This window comes from Chiloscyllium punctatum, chromosome 40 (assembly GCF_047496795.1).
Source record: "Chiloscyllium punctatum isolate Juve2018m chromosome 40, sChiPun1.3, whole genome shotgun sequence".
NCBI classification, from domain to species: domain Eukaryota; kingdom Metazoa; phylum Chordata; class Chondrichthyes; order Orectolobiformes; family Hemiscylliidae; genus Chiloscyllium; species Chiloscyllium punctatum.
The window spans coordinates 20,550,114-20,568,129 of NC_092778.1; the positions used below are offsets into that span (position 1 = coordinate 20,550,114).

The following is an 18,016-nucleotide window of genomic DNA, read 5'->3' on the forward strand; positions in this document are numbered from 1 at the left end:
TGATCATCCCTTTCTTATTTCTCAGTTCCACCCAAATAACTTCCCTGGATGTACTTCCAGGAATATCTTTCCTCAGCACTGCTGTAATGCTATCCCTTATCAAAAATGCCACTCCCCCTCCCTTTCTATCCTTCCTGTAGTATTTGTATCCTGGAACATTAAGCTGCCCGTCCTGTCCATCCCTGAGCCATGTTTCCGTAATTGCTATGATATCCCAGTCCTATGTTCCTAACCGTGCCCGGAGTTCATCAGCCTTCCCTGTTAGGCCCCTTGCATTGAAATAAATGCAGTTTAATTTATTAGTCCTACCTTTTCCCTGCCAAACCAGAGGACACAGCTTAAAAATATGGGGTAGACCATTTAGGGCAGAGATGAGGAGAAACTTCTTCACCCAGAGAGTGGTGGCTGTGTGGAATGCTCTGCCCCAGAGGGCAGTGGAGGCCCAGTCTCTGGATTCATTTAAGAAAGAGTTGGATAGAGCTCTCAAGGACAGTGGAATCAAGGGTTATGGAGACAAGGCAGGAACAGGATACTGATTAAGGATGATCAGCCATGATCATATTGAATGATGGTGCAGGCTCGAAGGGCAGAATGACCTACTCCTGCACCTATTGTCTATTGCCCATTTGACTTGCTTCTGTTCTCAACTGTATCAGTCTCAGATTGACCTCTTTCCTCACTATCTCCCTGGGTCCCAACCAGCAGGTTTCCTATCATTGTATTAAATGGAGTTTAAATTCCCCACAACCCATTATACTAGTTCAGAGACTACAGTCAAATAATATAGCCATATCCATACCCTTTGTTTATATATTTACAAAACAATTGTTAAAGAACTACCTGATGTCATTCAACTTTTGCTCTTAACATATTTTCATGATTAGCTTCTTATTTAACCCTATCATTCACGTGAAGCACACCACCCACCAGCACAAAAGTCAGCCCCAACAAGCGATGGATGCCAACAGCCTTCCCTAATTTTGATTATCAGTTATTATTCAGTCAACAATACCCTTATTTTTGTACCAACCATTAGCAGTTGGCTGGTACCTGAAAATTAAATAAAGGAAAGGATCCTTACAAATAAAAATGCCATAACAAATAGCGATGATAGAGAACAGCATCAACAGTTCCAACCTTTGACATTAATACACGACAGCTGTTTAAAGGTAGTTTTGGTCAGTTTTCTTTCAACAAAAAAAAATGAAGCAGACTGTGTAAAAATCTACAAATTAAAAAAATGAAGCAGACTGTGTAAAAATCTACAAATTATTTGGTTTAATGTTTCATCTCTTTAATTGGAAAAATGTTTCGCTCTTTTCAGGGGCCGCTCAGGTAATGGCTTCTACTTACAGTAGGAGTGCCAATCTGGTAAGAAAATCCTCATCACAAGTAAACAAATCACACGGTATTAGGTAACCCTACTTCAACAAGACGGTTCAGTGATGCTATATTGGTTTCACTGGACGTTGCAATGTGTCCCATAGATTTTTGGATCTTTATATGGTGTGCATTCTACCTACTGTACATGGCAGAAGAATGATTTTCCCCCCTCCTCATTAGCAAATTGACATTTCTTTCAAAATATATGCAATGTATAATTATATGGAAGCTATAATAATGACGACTCAAAGGCACAAACTGTACATAGCCCAATCCAGGTAAATATACCCTCCAAAGGGGAAGCAAGAGACTTCGTTCGCTTCACTCAGATTGTGATATATTGTCAAAAGATATTTCACCTGTAGGTTACTAATATAATGAGAACAGTGTAGTATAAACTGTTAAAATATATGCCCATAGCAATAATTGAATCCAGGATGCTTCAAGTGAATCAAAGGAGCTTACTGATCAAGTACTGATAAAATTTAAAGGTAGTTCAAAGTAATTAAGCTTTGCATTTTATGGTTTACATATTTACACTGAGAAATTTAGTTTGAAATGAAAAAATACTTGAAAAACCACACATTTGATTCACTTTCATTTATTCTTTCATAAGATGTGGGCATGCTGACCAGGGTAGCATTTGTTATCCATCTCTAGTGCCTTTGAGGTGGTGGTGGTGGAAAGCGATCTTCCTGAAAATGCAGTCCATGTAATGCAAATATATCCAGAGTGTTAGGGAAAAATTCCAGGATTTTGACCCAGTTAACAGCGAAGAAAAAATTTAAAATCAGATTGCCAAGAGTCTTGGAAGGAACTTGCAAATCGTGGTTTTCCTATGTATTGTCTTTGTCTTACAGCAGAAGGACATGCTTCCAAACCTATGGCTATCTTTTCAGCTTTAAACAGGAGCTCCTCAGTCTAGACTTCCTTTTAAAATAACAATGTATACCCTACTGGGGAAATTATTTATTGGAAGCAGTCTATCATTGTTGTCTGCTCCTTCAAACACCTTGGATCTGATTTTCATCTCAAAACAGTTAGAAGAATCACATTAAATCAGGAAACCTAAAAGAGAGTGATTTTCATCGGGCTGCAACACAAATTTGCTCTGCTTCTCTTACCAAACTCTACGTCTCCTCTCGCCTTTTAATAAACCGTGCGCATATGCACCTCTTCCAAGGTTGGAGGGGCCATTGTGAAGACCACAAAAAAATTTCAATTTCCTTTCTAATACTCTTTTCAAGTACTGTCATGGGTTTTGGAAGAAGCCGATCAAACAATCAACCAACCAGAAAATAAATAGCCCATCATTTTGGAGAGGTCACAGCCACTGCAGGATGCCTGTAGAGTCATTGAGAACATTCGAACACCTAAGTATTACATGTTTTGACGCTTCAATGTCACTAAGAGTTAATGCATAGTAATTAACGTACATATGTTTTTAGTGCAGTGATTGATGCAGGCTCTGTCTTGCCAAAAGTGAATTAAGGCATTCAAAATTGTAGAAAAAATGCTGGCATACTCTTCTTTCACACTTTGAACTAAGATGAATTTCATTTAAAAATGTCCAACTATATATGACTTTGGGGGGAAAACATCAGCTCCACTCTATTGATTGAAAGACATTCTGCTTTGAAATGGAAATGAATCACCATCTGTTTTTGCATTTTTATAAGGGCCTGAGATTAAAAGCTAATATTTTGATAGCTGTAGCCATTATGAATGTTTGGCTGTGTTCCAAACTTAAGACTGCTCAGCTTTGTCACAAAGCCACTTGTGGGACTGAATAATAGTTTTGAATGTTGTAATAACATAATTCACCGTCGATGTGGTCTTTGAATATATGCTGAAAACGTGCTGCTGGAAAAGCGCAGCAGGTCAGGCAGCATCCAAGGAGCAGGAGAATCGACATTTCAGGCATACGCCCTTCTTCAGGAATGAGGAGTGTGTGCCAAGCAGGCTAAGATAAAAGGTAGGGAGGAGGGACTAGGGGGAGGGGCGTTGGAATGCGATAGGTGGTAAGAGGTTAAGGGGAGGGTGATAGGCCGGAGTGGGGGTGGGGGGCGGAGAGGTCAGGAAGAAGATTGTAGGTTAGGAAGGTGGTGCTGAGTTCGAGGGTTGGGACTGAGACAAGGTGGGGGGGAAGGGAAATGAGGAAACTGGAGAAATCGGAGTTCATCCCTTGTGGTTGGAGGGTTCCAAGGCGGAAGATGAGGCGCTCTTCCTCCAGCCATCATGCTGCTATGGTCTGGCAATGGAGGAGTCCAAGGACCTGCATGTTCTTGGTGGAGTGGGAGGGGCAGTTGAAGTGTTGAGCCACGGGGTGGTTTGGGTTGGTTGGTCCGGGTGTCCAGAGGTGTTCTCTGAAATGTTCTGCAAGTAGACGGCCTGTCTCCCCAATCTAGAGGAGGCCACATCGGGTGCAGCAGATGTAATAAATGATGTATGTGGAGGTGCAGGTGAATTTGTGGCGGATATGCAAAGATCCCTTGGGGCCTTGGAGGGAAGTAAGGGGGGGGGGGGGGGGGGGGGGGGTGGGATGTGGGCGCAAGTTTTGCATTTCTTGCGGTTGCAGGGGAAGGTGCCGGGGAGTGGGAGGTTGGGTTGGTGGGGGGTGTGGACCTGACAAGGGAGTCACCGAGGGAGTGGTCTTTTCAGAATGCTGATAGGGGAAGGGAGGGAAAGGAAATATATCCCTAGTGGTGGGGTCTGTTTGGAGGTGGCGGAAATGACGATGGATGATACGATGTATCCGGAGATTGGTGGGGTGGTAGGTGAGGACCAGTGGGGGTTCTGTCCTGGTGGCGATTGGAGGGGCGGGGCTCAAGGGTGGAAGAGCGGGAAGTGGAGGAGATGCGGTGGAGAGCATTGCCAATCACGTGGGGGGGGGGAATTACGGTCTTTGAAGAAGGAGGCCATTGGAATTGTTCGGTATTGGAACTGGTCCTCCTGGGAGCAGATGCGGTGGAGACGAAGGAATTGGGAATATGGATGGCGTTTTTACAGGGGTCAGGGTGGGAGGAAGTGTTGTCAAGGTAGCTGTGGGAGTCGGTCGGTTTATAGTAAATGTCTGTGTTGATTTGGTCGCCTGAGATAGAAATGGAGAGGTCTACGAAGGGGAGGGAGGAGTCTGAGACGGTCCAGGTAAATTTGAGGTTGAGGTGGAAGGTGTTAGTAAAGTGGATGAACCGTTCAACCTCCTCGTGGGAGCACTAGGCAGCGCCGATACAGTCATCGATGCAGCAGAGGAAAAGGTGGGGGGTGGTGCCAGTGTAGCTGCAGAAGATGGATTGTTCCATATATCCTACGAAGAGGCAGGCATAGCTGGGGCCCATGCGGATGCCTGTGGCTACTCCTTTGGTTTGGAGGAAGTGGGAGGATTGGAAAGAGAAATTGTTCAGAGTGAGGACCAGTTCAGTCAATCGAAGGAGGGTGTCAGTGGAAGGGTACTGGTTGGTACGGCGGGAAAAGAAGCGGAGGGCTTTGAGGTCCTTCATGATGGGGGATGGAGGTGTATAGGGACTGGATGTCCATGGTGAAGATAAGGCGTTGGGGTCCAGGGAAGCGAAAATCATGGAGGAGGTGGAGGGCGTGGGTGGTGTCCCGAACGTAGGTGGGGAGTTCTTGGACTAAGGGGGACAGGACCGTGTCGAGGTATGCAGAGATGAGTTTGGTGGGCCAGGAGCAGGCTGAGACAATGGGTCAGCCAGGGCAGTCAGGTTTGTGGATTTTGGGCAGGAGGTAGAAATGGGCGGTGCGGGGTTGTGGACTATGAGTTTGGAGGCAGTGGATGGGAGATCCCCTGAAGTGATGAGGTTATGGATGGTCTGGGAGATGAATATATGACCACTGAGGGAGATCTTGTGACTACATGAGATAGTGTTCCTGCTTCTGTACCAGAGCTCTGTATTCAGGTCTCCATCCAGGACTTGACAGCCAAAGTTAAGGCATCTTCACAACATAAGCAAACAGCTCAAGCATCAACTTACAAATCTTTCCACACTAATGGCAGGTGGCAAGAAAGGGGAGACACTCATGGTCAGCTACCTGGAGAAACCACTTCAGTCTCTGAGCAAGTCTGGCAGCATCTGTAAAAAGACTTGGTTGTTAATGTTTTGGGTCCAGTGACCCTTCTCCAGAACTGATGGTAACTAGGAAAAGGTGGATGTTTATCTAGAAGATTGGAGTGGGGGAGTAAACAGCTGGTGTAGATAGAGCCTACAGAGAGAAACACATTTGGACAGACAGTGGGGAGGGGGATAAACAGCTGATAATGGGTACTATTAGAAGCTGACAATGGGTTGTGTGTTGTAGCAGCCCATGTGAGGCCAAGCCCTGCTCAGTGGGAGCTGAGGTCAGTACATGGCAAGTAAATGCACACACAACCTATTAATAGCCCCTAACATCAGCTATTCATTCACCCAACTGACCTTAAACCATCCTTTGTCTGTACACCTTATTTTCTCTCTCTTTAGGCTCTGTCTCCACTCATCAGTTACCACCTCTCCCCGCCCCCCGCCCCCACCTCCCCACTCACATTTCAGAGGCTCTCTCATCAAAGTTGGCCTGATTGGAACATTTGCGATGGAAATGGAGGAACTGGGAGAATAGAATGGAGTCTTTACAGGAAACAAGGTGCGAGGATGTATAGTTCAGGTAGCTGTGGGAGTCAGTCTATTTATAGTGGATACTAGTGACTGGATTATCCCCAGAAGTGGAAACAGAGATGTCAAGGAAGGGAAGGAAGGAGTCAGGGGTAGACCAAGTGAAAGTGAGGGCAGGGTGGAAATTGCAAGTGAAATCTTAACTTTTCCAATTCGGGACAAGAGAGGGAAGCAACACTGATGATATCATTGATACGTCGGAGAAAGTATTATGGTTGGGGGCCAGAATAGGACTGGAACAAGGAATGTTCATGTACTCCATGAAGAGACAGGCCTAGCTGGAGCCCATAAGCATATCCATTGCAACCCCTCTTACCTGAAGAAAATGAGAGGACTTAAAAGAAAACTTTTTCAGGGTGAGGATGAGCTCGGCCAAGCAAAGGAGGGTGACAGTTCAGGCCTTTGGTCCAGGAAGAAGCAGACAGCGCTGACCATCCCGGTCAGGATAGATGTGTAAAGGGTTTTTACATCCATGGTAAAGACTGGAGCCTGCAAACTGAAATTCCAAAACGGTTGTAAAGCATTACAGGAATCATGGATGTAAGTGGGCAGGGACTGGACCACGGAAAAATAGACCAAGTCAAGGTGGGAACTGATAAGTTCTGTGGGGCAGGAACAAACTGAAACAATGGGTCTGCCCAGGCCGTCCTATTTGGGAATTTTCAGAAGGAGATAGTAGTGAGCTGTGCGAGGCTGGGAAACTATCAGCTTGGAGTGGGGCAGGGAAATCACCATGCTTTTAGAGAATGGTGCAAGAGTATACCCAGGTCTCATTAAACAGTCCTCTCTCCCAATGTACAAATATTCAAGTAATGATCTGCCTTCTTATTTTTGCTACCAAGATGGATAACCTCACTTTTATCCACATTATACCACATCTGCTATGTATTTGCCCACTGGCTCATTCTGTCCAATTCAAACTGCAGCATCATTGCATCGTCCTCACAGTTCACCCTGTCATAGACTCAGAGATATCCAGCATGGAAAGAAACCCTTTAGTCCAACTCGCCCATGGCGATCAGTTGTACTAACCTAATCTAGTTCCATTTGCCAGCACCTGGCCCTGTCTATTTATCCTACCCATGCCGCTCACGATTTTATAAACCTATAAGGTCACCCCTCAGCCTCAGACGCTCCAGGGAAAACTGCCTCAGCCTATTCAGCCTCTACCTATGACTCAACTCCTCCAACCCTGGCAACATCCTCGTAAATCTTTTCTGAACCCTTTCAAGTTTCACAACATCCTTCCAATAGGAAGGAGACCAGAATTGCATGTAATATTCCAACAGTGGCCTAACCAATGTCCTGTACAGCCGCAACATGACCTCCCAACTCCTGTACTCAATACTCTGACCAATAGAGGAAAGTATACCAAACGCTTTCTTCACTATCCTATTTACCTGCAACTCCACTTTCAAGGAACTATGAACGTGCACTCCAAGGTCTCTCTGTTTAGCAACATTCCCCAGGATCTTACCATCAAGTGTACAAGTCCTCATCTGATTTGCTAATCCAAAACACAGTACCTCACATTTATCTGAATTAAACTCCATCTGCCACTTCTCTGCCCATTGGCTCATCTGATTAAGATCCCATTGTAATCTGAGGTAACCTTCTTCGCTGTCCACTACACCTCCAACTTTGGTGTCATCTGCAAACTTACTTACTATACCTCCTATGTTCATATACAAATCATTTATATAAATGATGAAAAGCAGTAGATCCAGCACCGATCCACTGGTCACAGGCCTCCAGTCTGAAAAGCAACCCTCCACCACCACCACCTTCTACCTTTGAGCCAGTTCTGTATCAAAATAGCTAGTTCTCCCTGTATTCAATGAGATCTAAACTGACCGACTCCCACAGCTACCTAGACTACACCTCCTCCCACCCTGCCCCCTGTAAAAAACGCCATCCTATATTCCCAATTCCTTCGTCTCCGCCGCATCTGCTCCCAGGAGGACCAGTTCCAATACCACACAACCCAGATGGCCTCCTTCTTCAAGGACCGCAATTTCCCCCCAGACGTGATTGACGATGCCCTCCACCGCATCTCCTCCACTGCCCGCTCCTCCGCCCTGGAGCCCCTCCCCTCCAATGGCTACCAGGAAAGAACTCCACTGGTCCTCATCCAACCACCCCACCAACCTCCATATACATCGTATCATCCGTCGTCATTTCCGCCACCTCCAAACGGACCCCACCACCAGGGATATATTTCCCTCCCCTCCCCTATCAGCGTTCTGAAAAGACCACTCCCTCCGTGACTCCGTCAGGTCCACACCCCCCACCAACCCAACCTCCACTCCCGGCAGCTTCCCCTGCAACCGCAAGAAATGCAAAACTTGCGCCCACACTTCCCCCCCTTACTTCCCTCTAAGGCCCCAAGGGATCCTTCCATATCCGCCACAAATTCACCTGCACCTTCACACACATCATTTATTGCATCCGCTGCACCCGATGTGGCCTCCTCTATATTGGGGAGACAGGCCGCCTACTTGCGGAACGTTTCAAAGAACACCTCTGGGACACCCGGACCAACCAACCCAACCACCCCGTGGCTCAACACTTCAACTCCCCCACCCACTCCACCAAGGACACGCAGGGTCCTTGGACTCCTCCGTTGCCAGACCATAGCAACACGACGGTTGAAGGAAGAGCACCTCATCTTCCGCCTAGGAACCCTCCAACCACAAGGGATGAACTCCGATTTCTCTAGTTTCCTCATTTCCCCTCCCCCCACCTTGTTTCAGTCAAATCCCTCAAACTCAGCACCGCCTTCCTAACCGACAATCTTCTTCCTGACCTCTCCACCCCCACCCCCACCCCCACCCCCACCCCCACTCCCACTCCCACTCCGGCCTATCACCCTCACCTTGACTTCCTTCCACCTATCACATTTCCAGTGCCCCTCCCCAAGTCCCTCCTCCCTACCTTTTATCTTAGCCTGCTGGACACACTTTCCTCATTCCTGAAGAAGGGCTGATGCCCGAAACGTCGATTCTCCTGCTCCTTAGATGCTGCCTGACCTGCTGCACTTTTCCAGCAACACATTTTCAGCTTCAATGAGATCTAACCTTGCTAACCAGTCTACCATGAGGCACCTTGTTGAATGCCTTACTGAAGTCCAGATAGATCACATCTACTGCTCTGCCCTCATCAATCCTCTTTTGTTACTTCTTCAAAAACCTCAATAAAGTTAGTGAGACATGATTTCCCACACACAAAGCCATGTTCACTATGCCTGATCAGTCCTTGCCTTTCCAAATACAGGTACATCCTGAGCCTCAGGATCCCCTCCCATAACTTGCCCACCGATGTCAGGCTCACTGGTCTATAGTTCCCTGGCTTGTCCTTACCACTTTTCTTAAATAGTGGCCCAATATTAGCCAATCTCCAGTCTGCCAGCACCTCACCTGTGACTATCGATGATACAAATTTCTCAGCAACAGGCCCAGGAATCACTTCCCTAGCTTCCCAGAGTTCCAGAGTACACCTGATCAGCTCCTGCAGATTTGTCCACTTTTATGCATTTCAAGATATCCAGCACTTCTGCTCTGTAATATGGACATTTTGCAAGATGTCACCATTTATTTCCCTACATTCTACATCTTCCATGTCTTTTCCCACGGTAAATACAGATGCAAAATACTTGTTTAGTATCTCCCTCATCTCTTGTGGCTCCACACATAAGCCTATCTTTGCCTATTGCTGATCTTTGAGGGGCCCTATTCTCTCCCTAGTTACCTTTTTGTCCTTAATGTATATATAAAATCCATTTCGATTCTCCTTAACCCTCCCATGTCCGCTTTTTTGCCCTCCTGATTTCCCTCTTAAGTATACTCCTACTGCCTTTATACTCTAAAGATTCACTTAATCTCTTCTGTCTATACTGAACATATGTTTCTTTCCTTCTCTTAACCAAACCCTCTAATCATCCAGCATTCCCTACACCTATCAGCCCTTATGTTGACTCTAACAGGAATATACTGTCTCTGGACTCTCATTATCTCATTTCTGAAGGCTTCCCATTTTCCAGCTGTCTCTTTACCTGCAAATATCTGCCCCCCAGTCAGTTTTTGAACATTCATGCCTAATACTATCAAAATTAGCCTTCCTCCAATTTAGAACTTCAACTTTCAGATCTGGTCTATCCTTTTCCATCACTAATAAAATTACGTTCGTTGGCCCCAAAGTGCTCCCCCACTGACATCTCAGTCACCTGCCCTGCCTTATTTCCCAAGAGTAGGTCAAGTTTTGCACCTTCTCTTGTAGGTACATCCACATAATGAATCAGAAAATTCTATTGTACACACTTAAATTCCTCTCCATCTAAACCCTTAACACTATTGGCAGCCCCAGTCTCTGTTTGGAAAGTTAAAATCCTCAACCATAACCACCCTATTATTCATATAGATAGCTGAAATCTCCTTACAAATTTGTTTCTCAATTTCCTGCTGAATATCAGGGGTCTATATAATAATAAGGTGATGATCCCATTCTTATTTCTCAGTTCCACCCAAACAACTTCCCTGGATGTATTTCCGGGAATATCCTCCCTCAGCACAGCTGTAATGCTATCCCTTATCAAAAATGCCACTCTCTCCCGCCCCCCCCCCCCCCACCTTCTATCCTTCCTTTAGCATTTGTATCCTGCAACATTAAGCTGCCAGTCCTGCCCATCCCTGAGCCATGTTTCTGTAATTGCTATGATATCCCAGTCCCATGTTCCTAACCATGCCCCGAGTTCATCTGCCTTCCCTGTTAGGCCCTTTGCATTGAAGTAAATGCAGTTTAATTGATCAGTGGTGTGAAGATGTGGGCGTACTACAGAATTGCGACTGGGTTGACAAACTGCAGTCTACTTGGATGATGTGGTGATCTTTACTAAGTCCTGGAAAGATCACATGGTACAGTTGGCAGAGCTCCGTGAATGACTATGAGAAGCAAAACTGGTGATAAACTTAAATAAAACGGAATTCGTGAAAGCAGAGGTGACATTCTTGGGACATAACATCAGTCATAGAAGGTTGACCCCATGGAACGCAAAGACAAAGGCCATTGAGGAATTTCCACAGCCAACCTCAAAGAAAGAGGTTCTTCGATTCTTAAGTCTCAGTGGATTCTATCGGAAGTTGTTCCAAACATCAGCAGTGTGGTGGCACCGTTAACCGATTTGCTGGAGAAGAACACAAAGTTTTGGTGGACAGAACATGGTCAGGAGACACTCGACCGTTTGAAAGCCATATTAACCAGCAAGCCAGTTTTAGCAGCATCAAACCTTTCAAAGCCTTTTAAAGTCGCCATCGATGCTAGTGACTTAGGAGATGGAGCTGTACTCCTACAGGAAGATTGAACTGCCTGTTGGTTAATTTTCGAAGATCAACATTCACCAGGGGAAATACTCCACAATTGAAAAGGAATTGTTGAGCTTGGTACTGGCCTTCCAACATTTTAACGTGTGAGTCATGAACAATACGTTGAAGACAGTTGTATACGTGGATTACATTCTTAGAACACATTAAAGACAAGAATGTGAGACTATTTCGTTGGAATCTTATGTTACAGACTCTTAATTTAAAAATCATACATGTTCTGGATCAGAACAATGTAATTGCAGATGCGTTATCACGGATTTAACTGATAGAGGTTAGATGAGATTTGTATATATACATACACATACAAATATATGAGAAGAAGTTATCTGTATGTTAGGGTAATGTGTTTAAAAAGTAGAGGAAGAAAATGAAGCCATGTTTTCATTACAATGGTTCGTTTTTTCTGAAGGGGAGAGATGTTATGAAGATGTGGGTGCACTGTACTCTTAAGAGAATTAATAGCAACAGAACTACCTGAAAGAACCAAGTGTTCTGTAAAAAACTATAATGTAACATTTGGTCGAACAAATCAATTAGCTGGTTGCCTGGAAACAACTAAACAGATTTGAATTAGGCCAATCAGTTTAAATTATACCCCGAAAACTATACCAAACTCCAATCCAGTTTGAATTTAATATATTGACAAACTTAAAAGCCAATGACACAATCCTGATGCTTTGAGGGTATAAGACCGGGGAAAATTGCACAGTTGGGAGAAGTGCCAAGCTCCAGCATATTAAAAAAAACTCCCCGAAAAATAGCTTTCTTAAAAGGTACCTTTATCGGTCAGCAACCTGTGAATCAGAAATCCCGAAGAAGAAAAGAAGACCAGACTTCAGAGAAAACGAAAGCTGCCTGGTTTTGAGATAAGAATTTTTTTTTGCAAATCTTAATCAGGAGTTTTACTGGACTAGTAATATCGAAGGGAAAGAAAGAGATAGATTAGAGTAAGGAAGTGTAAATAGTTGTTAGTTAATTATTCGATGTTATACTTTACAAAATAAAGTTGTTAATTTTGACTTGAACTAGTTCTTGGCCTATCGAATTTTCACAGATTACTGCACAGGAGAAGCCTTTTCTGTGTTGCTGGTTTGAAGTTAAGCAGGAGGGTGTACCCAGTGTCACAACAATCAGTCCTACCTTGTTCTCTATTCCTTCCTGCCTGGATTATTTGACTTGCTCCTTTTCCCAACAGTATCAGTCTCAGATTGATCTCTTTCCTCACTGCTTCCCCGAGGATCCCCCTCCCCCTGCCCCTCACAGCTCTCCCTGCTCATACATTAGGCCCCTTCCAATTCAGATGCAATCATCCTTCTTGTACAGGTCACTTCTACCCCAGAAGAGATTCCAATGACTCAAAAATGTGAACTCTTCTCCCCTGCACCAGTTCCTCAGCCAAACATTCATTTGTTCTATCCTCCTGTTCCTACCCTCACTAGCTCGTAGCATCGGGAGTAATCCAAATATTACTACTCTCGAGGTCCTCCTTTTAAAATTCCTGCCTAAGTTTCAATATTCTCCCTTCAGAATCTCATTCCTTTCCCTTCCTATGTCATTAGTTTCAATGTGTACAATGACCCCCTGCTAGTCCCTCTCCTCTTTGAGAGCATCCTGCATCCTCTCTGAGATATCCTTGAATGGGTACCAGGGAGGCAACAAACCATTCTGATTTTTTGCTGCTAGCCACAGAAACATCTGTCTGTACCTCTGACCGGAGAGTCCCCTATAACAATCGATCACTTAGAACCCAAAATACCACTCATTTATATTAAAGCCAGTTCAAAGTTTGTGAGAAGATTTGTAGCTCAGGTGCTCGTTGTTGTGGTTCTGTTCGCCGAGCTGGGAATTTGTGTTGCAGACGTTTCGTCCCCTGTCTAGGCGACATCCTCAGTGCTTGGGAATCTCCTGTGAAGCGCTTCTGTGAGGTTTCCTCCAGCAATCCTCACCGAATGGAGAATTCACCACAAAGGTATACAGGAAAGCCACACACACACAGACCAAGTCCTGAACTACGAAAGCAACCACCCCAACACACACAAAAGAAGTTGCATCAAGACACTATTCAAGGTGATGACCAGAAATAACAAGCAAGTGTTTAGGAAGAAAAAAACGAATATTAGAATAGGCCAACCTAAATCAGTGCCAGGAAAAGCAATGGTATAGCTGACTTGTCAATCATGGAAAGTGTTGAATGGGTCTGCCTCAGAGATCGCACTTGTTTGGTTAAAATAGAGTGTGAGCGGGCGTGAGAGCAAGAACAACAATACAAGCAAACACCATGCATGACAGTTGTAACGGTTAACATTTCAGCCCAGTTCAGAGAGGGAGCTCTCAAAGGGCAGGAGAAACAGGGGGGGGAACTTAGGCGCTAAGGCTTTAACTGGCAAATAGCATCTTTGTCAGAGTAAGATGATTGCCTGGCAGTCAGGAACTTGACAGAGTTACTCCTACTTTTTTGTTCATTCCATACACACGTGCAATTTTCCCTCCAAGTGTTTATGTAATTGATTTTTGAAGGCTACTGCTGAACCTGTAGCCATCATTTTATTACGCATTTCATTTCAAACTCTGACCACTTGTCAAGTAATAAGTTTCTCTTCATGTTCTGATTCCTTTGTGAACTGCCTTAAATCTGTCCCTCTGGTTATTGGTTTTTCAGCCACTGGAAACAGTTTGCTACACTAAGCAGAACTTTAGTTTCTCCAGTTTCTCCCTGTACTAATTCGAGGAATTCTCTTCTGTACCACCTCTAATACCTGCTCGTCCTTCCTAATATGCAATGCCCAGAAACTGGACACAAGTACAGATACTAAAACTGAACTCACATTTTATATAAGTCCAACATAACTCTTGCTTTTTTGCCGTACGCCTATTTTTATAAAAAAAAGGCCAGAGAAGCTCAGCAGGTCTGACCACATCTGCAGAGAGAGAAACGAAGATTACACTTTGAGCATGAGGGGACTCTTTTTGGAAAGAAAAATCACGTGAGACTCAAACATTACCCGTTTCTCTCTCTCCACAGATGCTGCCAGACTTGCTGAGCTTCTCCAGTTTTTATTGTTTTTGTTTCAGATCTTCAATATCTGAAGTAGCTTGCTTTTATTAACCTCTATTTTTCAAGTCTGGGGCTCCATATAAAGGCTATCTCGGCTCTGTTGCAAATTCAAGGGTAATGCTTTTTTTAATTAAATGAAATATTATTTGGATTGTCCATTCATCCATACATGGATTTAATAAATTTTAAAAAGGTTGAACCAGAGAAGCTACCTTTAACAGAAACCAGGGAACAGAATGGTGCTCCCACCTGATACTTTACATGTTCTATCTCTTCTTGAAACCTCTCCTTCCTCTTATTCTCTTAACATCTAACCTTGTTGGATATGAGCACTGCCTTAGTTTTGAATCCTAGTTGCAATGTCAAAGGAGATAGGTTATAAATACGTAACTTGTAAAAGTATCAGTAAGCTTTCCACTCTAAGCATTCCCCTTTTTAAATTCATTCATGGAATGTCAGCATTGTTAAAAAGAGTTTAGGTTCCCTTGAACAACTGCCACGAGAAGTTTCCGACAACGAGTGGTGACAGAACCGTACTACATTGAGAATAACTTGCAGCACTTACTGTCCTGGCTCACAGGAAAAGAATGCCTGTATGAATTAGGCATTCAAGAATCAACTCAACTCACATTCCAACGTAGCACACTGTTTTCAAAACAGAAGTTAGAAAAGTATAAAAAAAGGAAAACCTTGATTAAAAGGAACAGTCAATAAAAGGGAATATTTACCTCATCTTCCTTCCATTCGGAGAAGTCAATCTTAAAAGAAGGAAGTGAGAACTGCTGGCTCACACCTCGTTTGTAATGGATGGTCTCAGAATGCATGGAAGGATGCTTTGATGTATATCTATAATCAACAAAAGTACAGGTATAAAAAGGGAACAACAGCCTTCTCCAACCGAATAACCTAAACATTCAATTTTATCACAAACTTCGTTCTGTCCATCAGAATTTCATAAATAAACAATATTTCATATTTGTGTGAAACAGCACTAAATTTTAAAAAGGTAACAATCCGTTTAACATGATTTCCTGCTGGTGACTAGCCTTGCAGTCCATATAGCTATTTGGAGACAACCAAACTCAAAGACCACAATGCTTAATCAACACAGATTTGTGTTCTATCAGTACCTAGTATCTGAGGCTAAATCTTTAATGGGACAATCTAAAACCTGAAAGCTATAAATTTGCACTTTTTTTAAAAAGGGGTTAATTGCTGACACTACGAATAGCTTTCTTCAACTAAAAGCAATTGAAAATGACGAATATACACAGCAAACAAAAACTGTGAAAATGGTCAGCGAAGCTTTGACATTCCATTATTTTAGTTTGAGGACACAAACAAATGAAACAAGAATTCAGCAATCATTCAAGTAACAGAGAAGCACAATTTTGATGAACCTGGCCACTGAGTGAGCTCCCAACACGAGGTAATTGTTAGGACGATGATAAATCACATTTATGCAGTGCCCTTCACAACCATAATATGGTCCAAATCGGTTTACAGATAATCAATATTTTTGAAGTGGAATCACTGCTTTAATACAGGAAAAGGAATATACACTGACATTAGGCATGTTGTTTCAATATTCACACAGTTTACGCAGATGTACCTGCGTTTTGTTTTGGTCAGGCTTGTTGTATAACAAAAAGCCTGCAAATGCTTTTTTGATTGTTTTGTACTTACTTCTGCTTACTGATCTGTTAAAAAGTTATGCAACACGGATAAAACATGTGATAACATCATAGAAACAACTTGCATTTATGTGGCACCTTTAATGCATTGTGGCACTTCACAGTGATGTTAAAACAAAATTTAATACCAAGCCACATAATGAGTTATCGGTTCAGAGGACAAAAAGCAATGCTTCAAAGACCATTATAAAGGAGAAATGAGAAGTTGAGAAATTTAGGGAGGGAATTAAGAGCCTGGGCCTTGACAACTAAAAGCATAGCCACTGATGAATCATCATTAACATTAGGTAAATGAAAGAGGGATAACTGGAGATTTGTGGAGGTGGATTTAGTGGAGAGGTATGTGGCTAAAGGACCCGACTGAACCAGGAAAGGGAAAGGCCTTGTAAGATTTGAAAACAAAAGTTGAGTATATTAAAACCAAGGCATTGCTAGATCTGGAGCCAAAATAGTTTAACAAGCAGAGGGGTGCAGAGTGAACAAAGCTGGGGATGAGTCAGGATACAATCCTAAGAGTTTTAGACAAGCACAAGTTTATAAAGGGACCAGGTAGACCAAGAGATCATTGTAACAATCCAATCTAAAGGGTAAAAAAAGATTCGGTGGCAAGTGAAGTAACATGGGGAGGACTGAGACAATGCGTGAGAGGTGGAAGTAGACAATTTTAGGCAGATTAATGTGTGACTGGAAGCTCATTGTGAGTGCAAATATGACAAAACTTGCAATGATCTGCCTCAGACAGTTATCACAAAAAGGGGCAGAATTAGTGATGAAGTCACATTGAAGACAATGGAATCTAACATCCCACTATTTGGAGGACATATTTGCTCATTTGGACATTGGACATGCACTTAGCTTACAGACAGTGCAGGGGTTCAGGGAGATGGTAAGGTCAGCACCAGAAATCAGAAATATTTTTGGATGGTGACACGGGGGGGCTCAAATTCTGATGTCTGATGTGGCTGTGCAAGAATCAAAAAGGGAAGCCACTGCAACTGATTCTCTGGTGGCAACTGATTAGACAATTGAAATCAAATGGCAAGGAAAGGTTCAACCAATTGGATAACAGGAGAAACTTTGGAGGAGGATGGCTTCATAAAAGATCAGCAGTTGCCATAAAGAGGAAGAGAGATTGGGAAGAGACCTTCTGACAGTATTGATGCAATAGCGAGTTGTTTAAGTATAGAGATCAGGGTTGGATGGGATCAGAAAATACATGGTTATAATTGGAGATTTTAAATTCCACCTATAGTGAATTGAATTGAATTTATTATCACGTGCACCGAGGCAGTGAAAAGCTTTGTCTTGCGAGCAACACAGGCAGATCAGAGTCAAGTAGCATAGGTATGTAAATTGTAATAAGGAATAAGTAGATTGGTAGAGATATTGGGGATATACTGGAAGCTGGTGCCTAGTGCTGTTCCACAAAGGTCAGTGTTGAGACCACAACTTTTCACTTTATACATTAATGATCTGGATGAAGGAATGGAGGGCATTCTGGCTAGCTTTGCAGATGATAAAGATAGGTGAAGGGACAGGTAGTATTGAAGAAGTGGGGAGGCTGCAGAAAGATTTAGAAAGGTTAGGAGAGTCGGCAAAGAAGTGGCAGATAGAATACAACGTGGGAAAGTGTGAAACTGCACATTTTGGCAAGATGAATAGAGGTATGGACTATTTTTTAAATGGGGAGAAAATTCAGAAATTTGAAGTGCAAAGGGACTTGGGAGGCATAGTCCAAGATGCCCTTAAGGTAAACTTGCAGATTCAGTTGGTAATTAAGAAGACAAACACAAATGCTGGCATTCATCTCGAGAGGACTAGAATATAAAAGCAGCAATG

General features: G+C 43.4%; 1 protein-coding gene across 3 annotated transcripts in view; it reads right to left on the reverse strand.

Moving 5' to 3' along the window:
• Nucleotides 1-18,016, reverse strand: part of LOC140464418 (E3 ubiquitin-protein ligase MGRN1-like) — a 158,682-nt gene that overhangs the window by 68,800 nt on the left and 71,866 nt on the right. For all 3 annotated transcript variants that reach the window (XM_072559443.1, XM_072559441.1, XM_072559444.1), the window contains exon 5: nucleotides 15,212-15,329. In XM_072559443.1, coding sequence (XP_072415544.1) covers nucleotides 15,212-15,329 — 118 coding nt within the window. The remainder of the gene's footprint in view (nucleotides 1-15,211; nucleotides 15,330-18,016) is intronic.